Below are 23,349 nucleotides of genomic sequence, written 5' to 3'. Positions count from 1 at the left end.
TGGTAAACAGAAACTGCAGGAACTCATACAAATCAAATATTTATAATTACTGAACATTCAAATTTCTAATCATTTAGAAATTGTAAATATGAATATCTTTATAAGCAACTAAAAAAAAAAAAACTTATGAAAAGATGAGATAAATCCCACCTTAGATAAGCTGCTAATCTCTTGTTGGTAAACACTCTCTGAAGATCTGGTGTTTGTTCTTTACAAGCAGGAAACTGAAGCATGAACAGACTTGGCTGTGTGTTTGAGGAATTCACTTTTCAGTTGCATGATTTTACATTCTATCCATAGCTTCAGGTCAACCAAGGGGTGGGGTGGATGTCTGTAAACTGTGCGGAAGTCTGTCATTTGGACTGCACATGTTCTTGGGTGGAAGACCTAAATTTGTCACCATCATCTGGTTCTCTAGTGCATTTAGCAGAGCCCACTCAGCTGCAAGCATTCAAACTGGATGTAACTCTAAATATAACTCCTCCCTTTCCCTTATAGTCATGGAATTGAAATGCTGAAGAAATCATGAGCATTGCTCTGACTCAACCAGCATTTCATATGGATGGGGGTGTAGACAACCTCAGGTGTCTCCAAGAAGAATTTTGCAAGTTAGCATTAGATGCTTTTGGGACCTGGGAGTGAAGAAGATGTCCTTTCAAAATTCAAGTGAACTATGTTATGTCTACATTTTTTTAAAAAAGGATCCCAGGATATAATCATATTCTTTGGCTCTCCAGACCCTAAATTAATGCAATGGTTGAATACCACTTCTTATAGGACCTGCAACTTCTTCTGTAGAAGAGAGGTTGTGAAGATTGAAAGATGACAAAAACATTACCAAGTTTAATAAAATTTAGATGGTGACAACTTTTTAAACTTATCCAATACCATGATAAAGAAAGAATTATATGGAGACCATCTCTATTTTGTTTTATTAATAAAGAGGTGGGGTGGGTGGAAATTATTTTACTAATATTGTCAATGGAGTGGCTGATATTTTCCTCTGAACTATTATAACCATTAATATCTACAAGAAATTTTTCCATAAACTGGTTTTGTTTTTGTTATGTAACTCGTAACTTCCCCAGCATGTGTCCCAATAATTTCCTAAGAAATCAAATTTATGTATAAAGAAAAAAACATCCAAACAATTTTTTGTTGTACTTAATCATTGACCAAACATTTGTACTTCTTAGTTTCAAAGGTTTCTGAGATATCTGCATAATCACTGATGTAATCAATCAACCAAATAACCTTGGTAAAAACTAGAACCACCTAATATTTTTTTTTAATGGATATCACTGATGTTCGAAACATATACAATTGAGCTCTAACATTAGTAGCTCTCTGACTGTTTAGGATGTGTATAGCATTAGCTTAGGGCAGGTATGAGCAACTTTCTTCGAGAAGCAGGCCACTTGAGACATGGCTAATCATCAGATGGGCCACACAACTACAAAAATTAAAGACAATTTTTCATTAGCCATGCCACTCAGAAAGTCCATAGGCCCATGCAACCTGCAGTCTGCAGATTGTCTGTAACTAGCTTAAGGTAAATCCGGTTTCTACATCAGTTTTTGTCTTCAAGTCCAAAATTTCATTTCTGAATGCTTGTTAAAAAAGATACTTTTTAAAATTTTGTTTTCTTTTGATAAATCTTTGCTTGACTAGAATCTATTTTTATTTTCAGAACAAAACTTTTCATTCGTTTTCCTCGAGTACTGTTTGCCACCGAAGATGCCTTTCAAATGAAAAAAAATTGCCTTGGTATGTATAATTAAATTTTAGAATCAGTTTTAGTTTTACTGACGGTGTATAAGACATTGGTTCCAATTTCGTATTGTATTAATCATTCACTTTATAATTTATGAGACATCAGTCATTATTCTGAACTTGCATGAAATCCTTCAAGGATTGATGTTCACTTTTCTTCCTTCTGGAAGTCAATAAAATAAATACCAAACATTTATTGGGTCAATCTAACCCTTGTGATACCAACCTGTCTAAAACAGCTCGTGGTTCTAAATTTCCTGTTTAATTTAATAGAAAAAAGATCAAAATTAATAACATTACACTGTAATTAAATTTTTATTCTTTTGTCTTTGGTCAGAAAGTGTTATTTCCTATTTGCTTATATCTAGGAATCAAAGGAAATAACTACTATTCCCTTCAAACTTTGCTTTTGTGACCTGGCCATCAATGTTTTGAAACTGGCCTACTTTCCATTACAGTTTAGACACATTCAACACTAAGTTACTGAAGCAGAAATATCATTTTAACAAATATTCTGCTCAGCACCACAGATTCGCTTCTCAGTTGCTTGACCATAACCATTTGAGCTTGTCCCTTAGTGGCTGACAATATGTGCATCTCTAATGATGAGCAGGAGTAGTGAGGGAGCATGATAATCATGTGTTGAGAGGGATTCTTTGGGGTTTGAATAAATGTAAGAAAAGCAAAGTTTGAAGGAAATATTAGCCATTTTTCATACTTTCAAGGAGTAAGCAAATAGGAAATAACAGTTGCTACACAGTATAATCCCTAAACATGAAGCTAAAGTTCAGTGCATAAACTGTCTGTCTTTGGTATTATGCTTAGATATAATCATCTTGATCCAGAACTTGCTAATTGTACTGTAACAGATAACAAATTGTACCTTCTGAAAAAAAGTATGTTTGATCTGCTCAACCCTCATTCTTCTTTCACTCAGTCTTCATCAACCCAATGTCTTACCGGGTGTTAATAACAGTAGCTCACACACAAACTTCCAGTCTTTTCTCAGTGAGGTTATTAATAACTAGTTGTCTACCATGATGCTAACGCTTGCTAGCCATGGTAAAGAAGAAATAAAAAGTTATCAACAGTGATGATGGCAACAGTGGTGGTGGTGGTGGAGCTGGTGATGGCGGCAACAACAATGGCGACAGCAACTAATGACTTCTGGAGGATATTAACTTGAGTGACTGAAGCAGTGAAAATGGTGAATTCTTACTGCCAATGACTGATTTTATGTTGCAACATACCAAAAAATTGTCTACACATACACAAACACCCTGCATATATATATATATATATATATATATATGTGTGTGTGTGTGTGTGTGTGTGTCTACTCATACACACAGTACTCATTTCAAGCACCAATGGAGTTGTTACAATCTGATAACTTTTAATGACATAAAATATAAATAATACTAATTTCAAAGAAGGCAGAAATAGCACACAGACTTGTTAACTACTTCCAACTTAACTAATTATCTTCATCATATTTACACACACACACACACACATTCACACACACGCTGCTACTTACCATCCGTGTTAAGCTTAGTTCAAAACCAAACATTCTTAGCATTGCCAGAACTGCATCTAAGACACTAAGTATTATCTCCTTAACCCTTTAGCATTTAAACCAGCCATATCCAACCAAAAGTATTCTGCCTGTTTTATGTTCAAACTGGCCAGATCTGGTCTCTCACACCAACCCTACAATATCATTTTAAAAATTAACAGCTACCTCATCAAAATCTCATAGCTACAAGATAATGCATGATTAGTTCAAAACAATGTGGATAAAAAAGGATTAATTTTGGCAGAATAATGTGAACACTGAAGGGTTAAAGCCAAGAAATACCTCAGTTCTGGAACCATATTGTCACTTTCACAAAGGTTAGCTACTACCTACTATAAACACAACTCTGAGATGGTGCAGATGCTTTGATCACTGACATCTCAAATCACATGCAAATCAACAAACCTGCCTTTTGGAAAACTCCAGTCTTTGCCCCGTGATTTGGTTTTGTTTCTGTCTCTTCTAAAGCAGACATAATTCACTTTAATCTTCAGAATGTTTTTCTGGGGTTCCCCCCCCCTTTTGTGGTTTGCACCCCCGCTTTAGATTCAGCTGATACAGCTGTGTTTTTATTTACCATATATATGAGACACAGGCATGGCTATGTAGTTAAGAAGCTTGCTTCCCAACCATGTGGTCTCAGGTTCAGTCCCACAGCAGAGCATCCTAGTCACGTATCTTCTATTATAGCCCTGGACTGACCAAAACTATGGGAAATATTACTTTGCTTGGTAACAAGTGATGGTTGGCAACAAAAAGGCATCTGATCATAGAAAATTTGCCTCAACAAATTCCATTTGACTTATGTAAGAATAAAAAAGTAGATGTTAAATGATGATGACAATAACATAATCTGTTTCTTTCCTGAATCTGCAATATTCTGATGATAACTGTTTTTTAGAATTCTTATCCTTCCTGAGATTTCTTACAATACACTAATGTACAACTTTAAAGTATGTATCAACTCACTAAATTTTACTCATCTCCTCTGTGTTAAAAATTTATGAAGGCCCTTAACCTCATGAATCATGTCTAATATCTGATCCTTGGTGATAATAAAACTTTATCTTATATATTATTTATCTCTTAAACTTTATCATATATTTTATTTATTTTTTCAGCTACACAAATTCAAGCTAAGTTTAAGGGCTATAGGCAACAACAGATCTACAAGAAATTACGATTCTCAGGTAAACTATTTTCATTCCTTCGATACCATTTATGTTTTTCGACTTATATTTATTCAACTTTCCATGAAGGCAGAACTGAGTCAATATTATATGGAAATCTTGTATGAAAACTTATGAATTATAAAGTTGCTCAGTATAGTTGTCTTACTAAAAGAAATATTTGGTGAGATTTCTTCATGAATAACATTAAGTTATCAAATAGTTTATGATGATTGCTAAATTAGAAAATTACCTATGATAGAAATATATTATTTTTTCAAAAGTCAGGTGCAAGTTTGTTGCAATTATTAAATCTTTGGTATGTAAACCTAATAAACACATTAGGTGATATATAACTCTTTAAAATCTTTACTGCTTATGATCTTAAAGCAAAAATATTAGCTTTAATGTAAGCATAAATACAACTGCTTAAGATCATCTTTTAATTCTTTTAGAAACATTTGAAATATTCTGAAGTATTTTTCTTTTCTTGCCATCCTTTTAGGAATATGGATTTACTAGGAGGAGAGGATTCCCATCCCCCTGGCTCCAGCCCCTTTTAGTCGCCTCTTACACCATGCAGGGAATACGGTGACTGCATTCTACTGATCCCCACTCCCCAGTCACAGTAGGGTTTGCTAATTAACCAATAGCTGAGACCCTTACAGGTGCTACCACTCTGGGCCAGAGTAGACCTGAGAACAATAGTGGCTATGAGGTAGTTCTACACTCTTTAAACCCTGAAGCCAGGGCCCCAGGGTCCCACTACCAGATGTAGTTTATAGTCATACCCAGGAAATGAATGGTATGCCTGATGTGTGTCTTATTGTGGCTACCCACTCCTTAAAAAAATGGGGAATAAGCTTGGGTATATGTATATGTATTTTTCTTTGTTTCTCAGAACAGTCTTAACTCATTAAAAATTAATTTAGGTTACTATCAGATGTTGATACCTCCACCTTGCAATGTCATTTTTCTATTCCAGTATTTAAAAAGTAAGCTTTACTTTGAAGTAAAACCATAGATTTTCACCATTAAATTTTTGCATTGGTAACTAATGTAGGGTAAATAATTGCTGGTGAGAGTATTATACTACTAGAAATGCCTGTATAGTTGATACATCTTTTCCACGGCAGACATTTGTGACTGTCATGTATCTAATAAGTTGAATTATTAAAGTAGTGGCAGCTAAAATCTGTGGGTATATCCCATAGTAAAATTTAGCATGGAAAATAAACACTGCGAGCATGTCAGTATTTTACTTAAAAGATAAGGTCTTGTCAACAGTTAATGAGCCTGGAGTTGTGTTAATAAATGTTATTTTTAGAAACTTGGCCCAAATAAATCGAAAGACTTCATCTTTGGTAATGTTACAGTGCTAATATCAACACATTGCTTTAGAGATCGTTGTTCATATTTACTATTATATTTAAAATACTGGACACATGAAAGTCATAAAATGATTTACTGCTGAACGCTATTTATACTTGTAATAGCATTCATTTAGCATTCTTAGTGAGCCCAGTTCAGATGAAACCATGTTTCAAAATGCTACTATATTAGTCATGTCAGATCCAATTTAGGGCTAATTTATGTTCTAGTTTATGATGCAATGCCAAGTCCAAGTGGAATTTGGAATGAGACCGACCTATCCAACCTGTGCCAGCATGGAGAAACAGGCACAAAACAAATAATAACAATGGGTAAAGATTTCTGGGGCATGTTAGCATGAATATCTAAACCCAAAAAAGATGGTGAATTCTTACTGCTAATGACAATGGCACTGTCGCATCATATATAGATCTCTCTCTCTCTCTCTCTCTCTCTCCCTCCCTCCCCCCTCTCTCTCTCTCTCTCTCCTCTCTCTCTCTCTCTCTCTTTCACACACACACACATACTACTTGTTTCAAACTTCAAATACTTCAAACAACAGAGATCCTTAGAACTGAGTGTCCAAGTGTTTGGAGCTCATGAATCTTCACGTGAAATTCAATCTCTGCTGCATTTTAGGAGTACTTACTATAGAAGAAAATTTTTGTTGTGTAATTAGTAAAATGGTTGATTGGCAAGGAATAGATATTTGGTTCAAGATCGTATTAGTGAGTTTGTTTATCTTTTCTGTCTCAAATTGGCAATGATAAATTCTGGCATCACTTTATATAGAAAATCTGAGCAGTTAATTCCTTCATAAAAAGAAATTTTATTTTTAAATGTTATCACAGCTGTCATAAAGTGTGTATATTTTTATATATACACACACAAAGTAGAAAAATGGATTCAAAGAATCAAGGAGAATTCATAGTAAACACTCCCGCAAGGAACCTGCTATCAGTTTGAATAGTAATTAAATTACAATATAGTTAAACTTTTCCATACAGCTGAAAATCCTGGACATACAGTAAATATTTTCATGAGGAGATTATTTATATACTCACTTATGTGTGTGTGTATCAGCTATCTAGATTTTGTTTAAAGAAATATTAACTATAACTATCCTACATATCAATAGTATTGGTTGCTACTGTTCCCAAGTGAACATCCCATGTTTATTTCAGATAGCGTTTCATAAACAGGGATATATTATTCAATGTGTCCTTCCTTTTTTTTTTAAGATGCCAGGGTATTACTTGAAGGTAATTTTGCTACATGGAACATTTTATTATGTTTAATTCAGTTAACATTTTGGACTGTGACTTTTCTGTTTATTCTTTTGCTCACTCACTTTTTCTCTAGATCTCCATATTTCTGCAAGTGATTCTGGACAAGAGTCTTTAATTCTGTTTACTTCAGTTTCTCACACTGATAAGTTCACCTCTTTATTCACAACTGAGTAAAAGGAATATAAATTGCCAAAACTAAAATATCAAAATTATCTCATCTGTGCTATCATTTTTCTTTTATCGTTTACTTGTTTCAGTCATTGGACTGCAACAATATTTGGGCATCACCTTGAAGGTTTTAATCTAATTGACTGACTTATTTTTTTAAGTCTGGTACTTATTCTGACAGTCTTTTGCAAAAACAGCTAAGTTACGAGGGCATAAACAAACTAACACTGTCAAGCAGTGAGGAGGCATATACAAATACAAAGACACACACACACACACATATGACAAGCCTCCACACAGTTTCCATCTACCAAATTCACTCACAGGTTGGCTAAGTACTACAGTAGAAGGCACTTGCCCAAGGTACCATGCAATGGGACTGAATCTAAAACCATATGGTTGCAAAGTGAGCTTCTTAATCACTCAACTATGCCTGAAAAATAAACTCTGCATGGTTCTAAATTTGTAATTTACTCACTGAACTTTAAGGTGTCTTTTATTATTTTGTGAATCTAATAAATAAGCATTTAACAATCTTTTGATTTGTTATATTTTAGCTATTGTAGTGCAATGCTGGATACGACAGTTCTTGGCCCGGAAATTGTTGGAACGTCGAAAGAGAGCTGCACAAATCATTCGCAAGTAAGTCTATGTTGTTAAATCACTTTCAGTATTGGAGAAATAGTTGGAACTCAAAGTTCTAGAAAATCTTCTTGAAGGTAAATCATTCTCTGCAGTTAACATATATAGGGATTAGTTTGAATTGTTGTGTAGGAAGGAGAAAACATGGGATGGGACTAACTTCTGGAGAGATACACTTATTATGATGAAGAATCAGGTGTAGTTGCTATATAGCCATAACTCAACCTTGATCAAGCATGTATATGATCAAAGGTATTCTAGCTATAACCATCCAGTTAACTTGTTATATTAGGAACTACATTATCTAATCTATCCTTTTGTATTTAAGATAATAGGGTGTGATTCAAGGGGTGCTTGTCTGCAATTTTAAGATGATATATGATGGCACAGAATGTCTCCTAGTTGGCTCAAAACAGACCTAATGTTTAGTATGTGTGTACAACAATATGAGTGATAAAAGAAACATAGACAGGTATGGCATATATGTATAACTCCTTTGTGACCATTCTGATATATGTGTTTTAACAAATTTTGAGGGATTTAGTAAAATATTGGTTTCAAAAGAGTTAAGTGGAAGTGACATAAAGCGAGCAAGTTTCTAGGATGTGGACACACTTGTGATAATGTTTAGAGAAGGTAGTCAAAACTTTACAGATGATCAAAGAATTTTTTTTAACAGAGAGCTATGCTTGCCAGAAATGTAGATTTGGTCCTCAAAAATGTCACTTCTACAAACATTTTTTTATTGAGATTTTTCCCCATTTTGCTTTAAAGGTACATTATGCATGTAATTTTATTTTCACAATCAGTTAAATAATTGACGTATATGACAAATATATTCTTCTTAATTCCTTGGGTATAAGTCCAACATATTTTATGTAAGTGATAAAGGATGCCTCATTGCTATGCTCTTATTCATATAAATGCATTCATCTAACCTTGTCATCAATTCCTTCAGAATGTCTTCAATTTGTGCTAACCAGTGATTCTGCTTTGTGTTTTTAGATTCATCAAAGGTTTTATGTACCGCAAAAAACCAGCGTGTAAGGAAAACCAAGAATTTGTTCAATATACTAAATATAACTACCTTCAGAGACTGAAAACAAAGCTGCCAAAATCTGTTTTAGATAAATCCTGGCCTCCATATCCAGAATTACTTCAAAAGGTAAGTTTGTGAGTTATTTTTTTCTTAAATAGTAACCTGTAAAAATAAGTTTTATTACCCACCTAAGTTAGATTTTAGTTCTACTATTCCATATACATTTTGTGTATGTTGAGGCAGATTTTTCTATGCCCAGATACCCTTCTTGTCACTAATACTCACTTGTTTCCAAGCAACATAATACTACCCCATAGCCAGACATGTTTTTCACAGAAGACTAGGAACAAGCAACATTGCATGTATGACAGAGATGCTTGTTTACAACTAAAACTTCACATATATATATATATATATATATATATATATAATATATATATATATATATATATATGTATATATATATATACTGTTTTTAAGCATGAGCACTTGCATGGCATTACACAGCACACTGTGCAAGCTCATCCAATTACTATACTATCTGAGTAAGAAATTTATGGTAGCTCACATTTAAACCTTGTGTTTGATTTATTCATTTTTGTTGCCCTGGACAGCTCAAATTCATAATTTGAGAATATTTTGAGCTGTTGTTTTCTGTGTATTGATTACAATGTGACCTCGTGTCACCTTGCCTTGACATCATGTGATAGTTGTAAATAAGAATCACCTTCATTTCCAATCTTCCATGAAAACATGTCTGGTCGTGAGAAAATATTACCTTACTTGGAAATAGGTGAGGGTTGGTGACAGGAAGAGAATCCAGCTGTAGAAAATATGCCTCAAGAAATTCCATCCAACTCATACAAGCATGGAAAGTGTGCTTTAAAACGACAATAATGATCATGATTTTATGTGTTACACATGTATACACACACACACACAATCATGCAGAAATGTATATACATCGATAAAAATAGACTTATACCAAACGGTTAAGTTACCAGCATTTAATGGAAGCTCATAATTTCAAACATTGAGGCAATGACCAGTGTCCGAGACTTTTGGAAATATGCTGTGCTTGAGAAGACCCGGCAAGCCAAGTGAGACCATAACCATGTGGTCTATGCCTGGGGTGTAACCAACCCACTTATGCGTACCTTCCCTTCATTGGACACTGCTTGCAAAGATCTGTTGAGGCAAGTGAAATCGAAATCAAATTCGATGACTGGCATCCGTGCTAGTGGAGCACTAAGAGCACCATCCAAGCGTGATCATTACCAGTGTGGCTAACTGGCATTCGTGCTGGTGGCTAACTGGCATTCGAGCGTGATCGTTACCAGTGTCACCTTACTGACACTTGTGCCAGTGTGCAGGTGAAACGTAAATAAACATGAATTTTTCATGGCTGTTGCCATTACTGCCTGACTGGCCCTCATGCCAGTGGCAAGTAAAAGCTCCCACTACACTCTCGGAGTGGTTGGCATTAGGAAGTGCATCCAGCTGTAGAAACTCTACCAGATAAAGATTGGAGCCTGGTGTAGCCATCTGGTTCACCAGTTGTCAGTCAAATCGTCCAACCCATGCTAGCATGGAAAGTGGATGTTAAACAATGATGATGATGATGATTCATCAACTTTTAAACATCAGTGTAAAATGAATCTCAGAATACAAGTTTTTGTACTTTTGTATGCCAGGGCAATGAAACAGTAAATTTGAACCTTAGTGGCATGAAACTAAAGACTTCTATTTAAGCCCCTGCTCTACTCTTTCTTGTCCTCCTTCCATATAAAAATCGAAGAAATTCAAATGCCTAAAAGAATTTCAATTTTGTGATTAAATTAGAAAAATCATTAAGATATCACAGAGAGAAAGAAAGCTAAAATAGCTATTGGTTTCATAACAGAAACCCCATACACTCTGTAAAGTGGTTGGCATTAGGAAGGGCATCCAGCCATAGAAACCACAACAAAACAGACATACAATTCTATATTTAAGAGATGAGGAATTATGAACATTATTTACATTCGACGGATATTAGTCCTCATCTTGTTTGTTGTTAGCATAACATTTCAGCTGATATACCCTCCAGCCTTCTTCAGGTGTCTTGGGGAAATTTCGAACCTGGGTTCTCATTCCTAAGGTATTTTTCAATGTCATTATTATTATTATTATTATTATTATTGTTGTTGTTGTTGTTCAGGTCACTGCTTGGAATCACTATGCTCTTAACCACTATGCCATATGCCCGTGGGCATATGGTGTAGTGGTTAAGAGCACCAGCTACTGTTCCCAAGATTTCAAGTTCGATTCCAAGCAGTGACCTAAACAATAACAATAATGATAACAACATCGAAAAATACCTTAGGAATGAGAACCCAGGTTTTAAATTTCCCCAAGACACCTGAAGAAGGCTGGAGGGTATATCAGCTGAAATGTTATGCTAACAACAAACAAGATGAGGACAATATCCGTCGAATGTAAATAATATAAAACAGACATAGTCAGGGCAGCTCTTCAGCTGGCTAGCTCCTGTCAAACTGACCAGCCCATGCTAGCATAAAAAACAGATGTTACATCAGTAGTTCTCAACTGGGGTCCATATAAGGTTTTGTTATTAAAGAATTCATGTCCAATAAACTGGTTATATTCCTTCAATACACAAAATAGTTTAATTTTTTTTTTATATATATACAATTTCTAATAATATTTAATTATAAAAATGTAATCGGAGTTTTTAAACATCAAATGGCTCGGAGGGTACATTCGAGCAAAATAGGAACCAATGGTTGAGAAACCCTGCATTAACTGCTGCTGCTGTTGCCACTGGTGGTGGTGGTGAGGAAGAAGAAGAAGGAGGAGGAGGAGGACTATTGAAGCATCTATAATTCTAGATATCTTAACATACGTTCAAGATATCACAATAATCTTCAAAATTATTTCATTGATTTTATTGCAGAACATTTTCTCTTAATTCTATAAATTATTACTTTAACTATTTTCTTTTGTTCATAGACATCTACACTGCTGTGTAAATTATGTATGAGAAATATGGTGTTGAAATATTGTCTTAGTATTTCTAAAGAAAGAAAAACTCAGGTAAGTTTAATATAGTTTTCTTCCTTGTTCTCTGAGAAAAAATAAATTTATTTCCAAGATAAGAAACCATGATGATTCTCTGAAAAAGTAATGCAAGAAGGGGAGAAATAGAGGGAGAAGTTGGTGGGCTGACTGTAAGAACATTTTCATGTGATAAAAATGAATCCAGGAGTTTCTGAGGCTGATGGTCAATGAAAATGGTAAAAAAAGAAAAAGTAGTAAAGTAAATTACAATTATATATTTTTCAAAGAAAGTATTACTAGAATGGTGAGGTTAAAAATAATTTCAGAACATTAGCTAAATGTTGTGTAAGTCTACCAAATTTAATTTATTAGAGAAGTTCAAGAGTTTTACTTGAAAAATATTTGAAAGAATAATCTCCAGATATCATATTTTGACACTTCTCCCATCATCTGAAAATTGTCACTTCTTCCCATGTATATATATATATATATATATATATATATATATATATGTACATATAATATAAATAATATATAAATATATGCATATATACATACATATATGTACATACCTACATCTATATGTATATATACATGCATATATGGGTACAGGACATCAAAAAAACATTGAACACAATGAGAAACTAAAGCATAAAAACAAAAACATGGAAACAAACTATTTTTTAAACGATGAAAGAACCGAGTACAAGACATACAACACAAGGAATATTCTCCTTCTTCAATTGTCCCTGTTTCATCTACTCTGCATTCCGAAGGCAAGGACAAGACGCAACTTCGTTGAAACAGTCCTTCTTGCAAAACAAATTAAATAAAATTTAGCATTTTTGTGGAGAGGTAAAAGTGGAAACAAGAACAGGACAGTAAGAACAAAACAAGACAGTAAAAACAATAAAAGTAAAAACAGTAAAAGACAGAACAAAGAGAATAACACAGTAAAAACAAACAATGAGGGCTGTTCAGCCAAGACGATGGAAAACTTATTTTGAACGCTTGAGGAGACAGCTTATTATGAAAGAGACAGGATAAGCAGTCTTATCTTGGTGAAGATAGCAGTCGATATATATATATATATATACAAACTTATCCAAATTCATGAACTTTACTGCATAGTATATACTGACACATACCTCTACTAGTGTCCTTGGACTTTGGCTTTTACCTACTTTATTAGGCCAGTTGGCTCCAACAAAGAAAAGAAAGATAGTCAGTAATATTGCACAAACGTATGTCAATAAAGAAAATAATAAGTTAACAAATATCTAGAAGAAATTAATAATATTTGGCCATATTATTATTTTTATTCTTATTTGTACTATGCTACAATTATCATTTCTTTGTCTTCAGATGTTATATGTTTGCATCTATTAAAACTGAGCTGATTTATTAGATTTCTTCAAATATCTAGTCACTGCTTTATTTACCTGTTTGCAGTGTTTCCAACTAATAAACTTGTATTGATTTTTCAAAATGGGACTCACCCACCGACAAGAAACAATCGAAACTTTCTAGAAAGAGCAATAATTTCTCTACCCAAAGTAAAAGAAATGTTAATATTCCACATAAAAATAGTTGATTACTTTCATCTGAAAGTAAAGGTGTGTGGTGTAGAGGTTAGGGTGTTGCACTCATGATTGTGAGGTCATGGTTTCAATTTCCAGACTAAGCAGTGCATTGTGTTCTTGAGCAAAATCTTCATCTCACATTGTTTTGGTACACTTAGTGGTGAATGAGTTGTAGCAAAAGGTGAGAAGTTAACCCTGTGACAGACCAACATTCTATTCAGGAAAGAGTACAGTAATCTCAATCACTTATATGCCATGGAAATTGGGTTATGCTCCAACCTTATAAGTCATGGGGTTCAGAAAAAAAATTCATCTGGAGACACATGAACAAGCGGAAAACTGTTTATGGGTTCACTTTTTGCATCTATATCGCTAATATGGATTTCAAATTTTGGCACAAGGCCAGCAATTTTAGGAGAGAGGATAAGTCAATTACATCAACCCAGCATGCAATTTGTACTTAGTTTATCAACTCCAAAAGGATGAAAGGCAAGGTCAACCTTGGCAAAATTTGAACTGAGAATGTAAAGCTAGCATTTTGCCCAGTATGCTAACAATTCTGTCAGCTCACCACCTTCCATATCGCAAATATTGATATGAAGAACTTCAAGAATATGACTCATTAGGACCTACAGTTTAACTTCATTATATGACTTTATCTTCTATTTTTCCTCAATCACATGATGATATCCATATATTGAACCATAAGGACTAATATTCACATCTCCATAAAATTCATTCTGGAAAAGGAGAAAAAAATTTTGATTTAAAAAAAGGTGCAAGATTTTCATTTATTGAAACAAAAATTGGATATACTAAAAATACAGTGTCCATAACAGGTTGATGCAAATACAATGTACAGACAAAAACAATGTCACCTAATGAGAATACATTCCTGAAAGGAATGTCTTGATAATTCTTGAGCCCTCTAGCATCTCAAAAATATGAGATGTAGGCAAAAACCAAAACCCTGTAACTCTGATATAGTAGAAGTGTCTTTCAGAGAAATTACAAAAAGAATCTGTAGAAAATATATCCTAACTTCAGGATCAACTCTACACTCTACAGAGCCTTCACCAGTGCAAAAACCTCCCAAAGAGATGACTGAAACATAGATATAAAAATTGGCCCTTTACTGTCTAATGTATTTGTGGACACAGGGTGTGAGTGTAAGCACACTCCCTAAAATTGGGGGAGTGGGGAATGAAAACACTTTGAACATTCTCCTAAAAAATGGGTTTGCACTCCTAAGCAAATTTCATTCCTGCACTTATGTTTGTGGAAGCTTACTTTGCAACCACATGGTGGTTTCAGAACAGTCTCACCATATGGCACCCCGAACAAGTGTTTCCAACAAAACCCCCAGGCCAAATAATGCCTTGTGAGTGAATTTGGTAGAAGGAAACTGTGCAGAAGCCCACCATATGTGTTTGTGTATGTGTGTATATTTGTGTCTATCTTTGCTCCCCATACTCATGCATCCCATATAATAACTGGTGTTCATTTGTTTACATACCCTATAACTAGCAATTCAGCAAAACAATCTGATAAAGTAAGTACCAGGCATAAAAATAAGTACTGAGGTTGATTTGTTTGAGTGAATTCCTCCAAGGTGGTGCTCGAGTCCAATGTCTGCAACAAGTGAAAGATAAGACATTTGTCAAATGATGAAACAGAATAATGCCAAAAATTAAGGATTTAAAAACATTAGAACGTTCTGAGGAGAGGTCAAGACTGGAATAAATTAACTGGAATAAAAATATAAAATCTATGCCATTCTCAAATAAGATTTCCATCATGGAAAAAGAAGCACCATAAAAACTTAGTTTAAATGAACTGCTGTTTCTTGAATGATCACATAAGGGGATCTGCATTGGTGAAGCCCATCATTATTTTTTCAGTTTTTATTTTATATGCATAGGTGCCTGTAATATGATGGCTTCATAGCTATTTATCACACATCTATTAAACATACTATAATCTTAGCCAGTGATATAAGTTTATTGAAATATGTTTAAATATGAAAGACTGGAACATACAAGCATTGCAGGAGAATAGCATATAAATTTTATGTGTCACACACTGTTGTAATCCTAATCTGAAGTAGTGTGCACACATGTGTATAATATCACCTGATGATAACTGGAGAACATACGATTTTAAAAAACATGTAATTGAAATGATAAAGAAATATATATTAACTAGTCTAATTAAGATTAATTAGTAAAAAGCTTAGATATGTGTGGCATACAAAATAATTTAAACTTTTTAAAAAATGGATGACTACAATGGAAAACTGCTTAGAGCGTATTTTAAGACACCTATATTAGCAAATGGATCTTTTCGGTTTGAACGGCAGTTTTTTTCTAGTGGTGTCATATGAAATTGTCACCCATAATTATGACCCTAGTATCGATCTATTGCATTTCAATCTGTTTTTGGGTTAGGGGTGGGGGAAGGGTATGTTTTTTTTTTTAACAAATGTAAATAAACCCAATCTGTTTCTTAAACGAGGGACATATTCATACGGCACAGAATGTTTTTTTACCTCAATAGACATCAGTGATTGGTTGAAATTGCAGAAATTGAAGAAAAAAAACAACAAATATCTTACAAACTATAGAATTTTCTCAATAAAGCCAAGAGAAAAAGATGCTTTATAAACACATTCTACCAGTATACGAAGTTTAAAATTTTTTAGTTACCTAGAAATTATGTTAAAAACTGCCGTTCAAACAGAAAAGATCCCAAATGGGTACTAAGGCAAAGGATGATGCTGATAGTGTCAGTGAAACCACATGGTTCGAGGTTCAATTCCACTGCATGGCACCTTGGGCAAGTGTCTTCTACTATAGCCTCGGGCTGACCAAAGCCTTGTGAGTAGATTTGGTAGATGGAAACTGAAAAGAGCCTGTCATATATGTGTATGTACCTATGTGTGTCTTTGTGTCTGTGTTTGTCCCCCATCCCCATGGAATGAAAAATTATTCTGTAATTGTTGTCAATGTATGTTACATCACATCATTAATTATTTTCCTAATATTTTTGCAGATGGAACAAAAAGTTCTTGCAGAACGGATATTTCGAGGTCAAAAGGAATCCTATCCATTTAGCATTAAAGATCCTTTCGTCACCAATCGTCTAGGTAAATTTTATAATTTTTCTTCTTTTTTTTTCTGTATAAAATAAAAAGAGTAAAATAGAAAGTAACGCTGGTTCACATTAAAATGTAAGCTTTTGTCTCATGTGAGAACTGCTTTCATATAATGAATATGTTTTGGCAGTAATCATATGTTTGTTTTATGTTTTTTTTGTGAATGATATAGGACACGCTTTTACTCTTTACTTTTTTACTTGTTTCAGTCATTTGACTGTGGCCATACTAGAGCACTGCCTTTTAGTTGAGAAAATCAACCCCAGGACTTATTCTTTGTAAGCCTAGTACTTATTCTATCTGTCTCTTTTGCTGAACCGCTAAGTTACAGGGACGTAAATACACCAGCATCAGTTGTCAAGCAATGGTGGGAGGGACCAACACACATGCACAAACATATACACACACATACATAAAGATATATACATATATATATATATATATATATATATAATATATATATATATATATACACATACATACATACATACATACATACATACATACATACATATATATATACAACAGGCTTCTTTCAGTTTCCGTCTACCAAATCCACTCACAAGGCTTTGGTCAGCCCGAGGATATAGTAGAAGACACTTGCCCAAGGTGCCACGCAGTGGGACTGAACCCGGAACCATGTAGTTGGTAAGCAAGCTAGTTACCACACAGCTACTTCAGCACCTATGGAAGCTGAATCTACAATTCAGTTTAAATTTTTGGTTGAATCATTTCACTTTTCTTATTTCTAGTGCCAGCAATTTCTGATTATAGTCAATAGCTTTGAAAATGTTGGGCCCACCATGCTGATTTGTGCTTGACACATGACATGAAGTAATGACCCAAATAGCTCTTGAAGGTTATGGTATGCTTAATAGATGTGTGATAAATAGCTACTTCATACTGGATTTGAATGAAGCCATCATATTACAGGCATCTATGCATATAAAATAAAAACTGACAAAATAATGATGGGCTTCACCAATGCAGATCCCCTTACGTGATTATTCAAGAAATAGCTACCAAATTTCCCTCATTTCAACCAAACTGTTTTTATGAACATACAAGATGATCACAGCTGGATTGTTTTTGATTATTGCTCTGTTTAATCAGATTTATCTGGCAATAAACAAAACAAAAATATTTTGTAAATTTTTAACATTCTTAATATCAATGGTATATAGATATAAAACTGGGAAATTTACGAGACAAATATAAACTAGGCATGGCTGTGTGGTAAGAAGCTTGCTTCCCAAGCACATGGTTCCAGATTCAGTTTCACTGCATAGCACCTCAGGCAAGTGTCTTTAACTATAGCCTCGGGCTGACCAAAGCCTTATGAGTGGATTTGGTAGATGGAAACTGAAAAGAGCCTGTCATATCAGTGTATATACCTATGTGTGTTTGTGTGTCTGTGTTTGTCCTCCATCACCATTTGACAACCAGTGTTGGTGTGTTACAACCAGTGTTGGTGTGTTTACATCCCTGTAACTTGGCAGTTTGGCAAAAGAGACCAATAGAGTACTAGGCTTAAAAGAAAATAAGTCCTGGGGTCGATTTGTTGAACTAAAACCCTCTAAGGCAGTGCTCCAGCATGGCTGCAGTCAAATGACTGAAAGAAGTAAAAGAATAAAAGAGTAATTTCGTGATATATTATCTGCAAAACTAGGTATGACTATTTGAACAAATATAGCTTTCAGATTTGAATACTAGTATTAACCTGAAGAAGAAAGCATATGCAATGGTTCTTTGATGGAACAATACAGTCAAAATTTTATTTATTTCTTCAGCAACACACCATGAACATCTCAGAACATCCGTTTTTGATGCCACTATAAAAGCACAAAATGAAGAAATTGTGGTAAGTTATCCAAATCATGCTTCTGTTTATCATATTTTCAGTACAGAAAACAAATAAAGAACAAATTTATCTGAAATAATGATATTTTCTAGAAAAGAACCAAATAGATGTTGTGTTATTGTCATTGTACTATATTGATATTGCATTTATATGTATACACCTGTACATGTATACTCATTTGAAACTGAAATCTTTTACTTAATATATATTTATTATATGTAATGATATTAATTCTTCATCTGTTCTTTCAATCATGTTGAGGACATAGCTGCCTCTCTAATGCTGGTGCCTCAAAAAACATACCCAGTAGACACAAAGTGTAAGTTGTGAGGACCCTTTAGTCTTATTGATGATATGACACCTCTCTAATGCTAGTGCCACACAAAAGCACCCAGTACATTCTGTAAAGTGTTGTTAGGGAAGGCATCCAGCCATAGGAACAAAATTTTAAAAAATATCAGTGTTGAAGTTTGCTTGAAGCACTGTATATTAGGTATAAAATCTGTATGTTATAGAAGACTATAGCAATGCAGGTTAAACATCAAGTTACTTCAAAAATATTTAGTCCAGGCATGGCCATGTGGTAAGAAGCTTGCATCCCAAACACATGGTTTCAGGTTCAGTCTCACAGCATAGCAACCTTGATCGAGTGTCTCTATGATACCCTCTGGCCAACCAAGTCCTTGTGAATGGACTTGGTGAACACAAACTGAAAGTCACTTATCATGTGTGTGTGTGTGTGTTTACCTGCCTTGACATTATGTAATGGCTGTAAGCAGTCTACTTCATTTACAGTCTTCCATGAATAACATTTCTGATCATGAGGAAATATTACCTTACTTGGAAACAGATGAGGGCTGGCAACGGGAATTGTGAAAGAATTTATTGTAATTACTTTTAATGTGAACCAATGAGGCTAGTATGCTCTGCTGGATGTGTAATGTAAGTGTTCATGTTTGACAGAGTTCTAGTGTATTGAGAGAGAAGTTAGGTATAAGAGGAATTAGATGCTGTGTGCAAGAAAGAAGACTGCGCTGGTTTGGTCATGTAATACGGATGGATGCCAACAACTCCATACAGAAGTACTGATCTCTAAAAGTAGATGGAACATGTGGAAGTGGGAGATCCAGAAAGACATGGTCTGAATTACTGAAGAATGATTTCAGGGTGCTGAACCTTTCAGGCAAGATGGCAAAAGACCAAGATGCCTGGTACCTTGCTCAACTCAAGAAGACCTGCACTCCACAGCGCAAGTGTTAAACCTTGGTGGAGAGGATTGACCTCCAAGAGTCGATGCTGGTGCCACATAAAAGCACCCGGCACATTCTGTAAAGCGGTTGGCATTATATATATATATATATATATATATATATATATATATTATATATATACATATATATATTAATCAAAATAAAAACATGATGCCAAGGATTCAGCGGTACATATGTTTCGGGCCTTTATTAGACGGATTCATAACAATGCATAATGCCTTCTTCAGCCGTGCACAATTACTACTTCACAATGCATTGTTATAAATCCGTCTAATAAAGGCCCGAAACATATGTACCACTGAATCCTTGGCATCATGTTTTTATTTTGATTAATATACTCTACTACCTACACCACCAAATGGTATATACAGGTGCTTACAATTATCAAGTATTCACCCTGAATTTTTGTATCCAACTCACCTCTATATATATATATATATATATATATATATATATACACTGTACTGCAGAATAGACTTTTAGCCAACACTGTATAGGTTAATGTAAACCACTTTCCTGTATATACCAACACCTTCCTTTGCGGAAAGATACATACACATATTTATACACACATATATGCACATACATCAACTGATATGTAATTTATATATATTCAATATGAATTAAATGATATATACAATATCGTCATCATCATCATTTAACATTTACTTTCCATGCAAGTATGGGTTGGGATGTATATACATATGTATAGAGAGAGACAAATAGATAGATAGATGAATAGAAAGATGGATGGACAGACAGACATGTGGATGGACAGATTGGATTGGATTGGACTGGATTAAGAACAGATCTGTAAGTCATTTTTTTTACTGTGCACATGATGATTTATTACTAGTTAATAGATATCAACATGCTTCAGCAATTATAAATTAATTGTTGAAGCATGCTGAAATTATAAACAAGAGCCACAAATTCTTGTTAGATTAATTAGTTTGCAATAGCTTTGGCTGATGAGACACAACAACGTCAAAACACCTGGTGTCCCAGAGTCCCCTTATGGCAATGAATCAAAAGTGTTATGAATACACATTTGTTGTGGAAAAAATCGTTCACCTCTGATGAAGCATATCAGCAATTAACATATTTGTGTTCAAATCTGCAAGAACATATTAAAAATGTAAGTCATTGCTTTGTTCACTTGGTACACCACACACACATGGCAATTTATTACATATATGTGCATGTATGTGTATATATGTGTGGGTATGTATGTGTGTGTGTGTGTATGTATATATATATGTATATGTATATAAATATTATATTCTGACATGCCCTCTCTCTCTCTCTCTCTATATATATATATATATATATATATATATATATATATTGACTAGATTGGCATGGTTGAAATACCTCTGTTGTATCTTCTTTGATAATGAATGATTGAAATTCAAGTAAAATTTAAAGATGTTTCAATAATTTTTTAAAATTTATTTCTGTTATGAATAAAACAAAGAAAATAATGTGTATGAAATCATGAATTTATGCAAAATTACCTGGTTTGAATTCAAGTTATTGACCAAAAATTGAGTTGTTTATTTTCCCATGCAACACTGAAAATCCTTCTGCTATAAACAATATACTCCTATGAATATTCCTTCTGCAATCACACACACACACACAAGCATATATATATATATATATATATATATATATAAATAAATAAATAAATAAATATATATATATATATATATATATATATATATACCTAGTCTGATCAATGAGTATCCGGACTGTTGCTATAATAATGAAGTTAAACTACACTGAGTGAAACCACTTGGCAAAGATTGACCTAAGTTTTAACATTCTAGCTCATTTCTGCTGTTTACAGCAGTGCTTGGAAGAAAGGTGTGTAGTGTGTAATTGTCACATTGACCATAACAGAGAAAGTTGAGCAGAGGATCTGCATCAAAATTTGCCAAAAGCTTGGCGATACCTGCTCACAAGCCTAAGCAAAGTTTTCAAAAAGTTTTCATCTTGTGCAACTGAAACCTGAGTGACCTTTTGGTCAGTTGAAAGCAGTTTTGGCACAAACTTGACAGACACATGTCTCATACCCAAATCTTCAATGATAATGGACTGAACCACAACTAATCTGCACATCCTCTGATAACTCACAGATGGTAATTCGATGATTTCTCCTCGCACACGTCTATGATGTTTTTCTCAGTTCTGCTGGTTGCAGATCTCCCAGAACATTCATCAATATTGACATTTATTTGGCCATCTTGGAAACATCTGCAGTTCATACACTTTCTTCAACTTTGCACAGGCCTCTGAGCAGGTACTGCCATGACAACTTTCTTTGTCATGGTCAATGCAATGACCATATGCTATACACCTTCTTTCTAAGCACTGTTGTAAATAGCAGAAGTGAGCTAGAATGTTAAACCTTAGTGCGCAAGCACAGCAGAATTCAAGTTCAGTCTTTGACAAACGGCTTCACTCTATGTGCTTTAACTTTGTTACTATGGCTACAGTCCATATACTTATATATATATATATACACGCACACACACTGGCTTACAGGACTGAATTTGAACTTCAAAAAAAATCAACCCAAAACTAGGGGTCATTTTATATACTCCATATAAAATCTGAACTATAACTTCCTGTGGTTTAGAGTAGCACCAATGGCAATGGAAAACAATGTAAAGCAGTTGCATAGGTCCTATGGTGCTACACCACAGTATTTTCTACTGATACTCAGACAAATCGATGAAGAACACTGTGAAACATTCACATAGATCTTATGGTTCTACAACTCAGTATTTTCTACTGATACTTACACATATGTTTGAGAAGCTGGATTAATATTAAAATCATATCAAAATAACAGCACAGCAATCTTAGCGGACAGACACCAGTCACCATTTACAACAGCTGGCAGACAGAAAATGTAAACAATCAGCCCATTCAGCCATGTCCCAGATCCGTTCTGTTTACACTGCTTCCTTAGAGTGCTCTCTCATACAGCACCCAGCCAGCTGAGGGCTTTCAGAACAAGCATAGTTTACAGTAACTAACCTACTTGATATGGCAGATTAGCAGCATATAGCAGTACCTTCTGTGACTGGCCAGTTTGTGTCAGTCAGACCAATCACAATAAACCTTACTTTTAAATTTTTACTGACAGGGTTTCTTGAAAAGGCTCAAGTTGTCACTCTTTCATAAGCAGTAGTACTCTCACTGGGTGAACATTAATTTCCAGCGACTGTAAAACCTCCCTCATGGCTCCAAATGATAAACGAAAGAAATATGAAGTAGGTTTTAAGCTGAAAGTGGTAGCAAACACCAAGTCCCACAATTGTGCTACTGCGAGAGAATACAGTGTAACCGAGAAGATGGTAAGAATTTGGAGATTAAAAG

At 34.4% G+C, this 23,349-nt stretch overlaps 1 protein-coding gene across 2 annotated transcripts in view; it reads left to right on the top strand.

Annotated features, from left to right (window-relative positions):
* The window catches only part of LOC115213502 (unconventional myosin-Ic), a 188,687-nt gene that overhangs the window by 138,818 nt on the left and 26,520 nt on the right, over nucleotides 1–23,349 (top strand). For both annotated transcript variants that reach the window (XM_029782509.2, XM_029782508.2), the window contains exons 20-26: nucleotides 1,691–1,767; nucleotides 4,474–4,542; nucleotides 7,907–7,991; nucleotides 8,997–9,156; nucleotides 12,043–12,126; nucleotides 16,725–16,818; nucleotides 18,618–18,688. In XM_029782509.2, coding sequence (XP_029638369.1) covers nucleotides 1,691–1,767; nucleotides 4,474–4,542; nucleotides 7,907–7,991; nucleotides 8,997–9,156; nucleotides 12,043–12,126; nucleotides 16,725–16,818; nucleotides 18,618–18,688 — 640 coding nt within the window. The remainder of the gene's footprint in view (nucleotides 1–1,690; nucleotides 1,768–4,473; nucleotides 4,543–7,906; nucleotides 7,992–8,996; nucleotides 9,157–12,042; nucleotides 12,127–16,724; nucleotides 16,819–18,617; nucleotides 18,689–23,349) is intronic.

The sequence above is a fragment of the Octopus sinensis genome, linkage group LG6, assembly GCF_006345805.1.
Source record: "Octopus sinensis linkage group LG6, ASM634580v1, whole genome shotgun sequence".
Classification (NCBI taxonomy): Eukaryota; Metazoa; Mollusca; class Cephalopoda; order Octopoda; family Octopodidae; genus Octopus; species Octopus sinensis.
The sequence above is the reverse complement of the archived record's forward strand: the minus strand, read 5'-3'. Positions and strand labels throughout refer to the sequence as shown.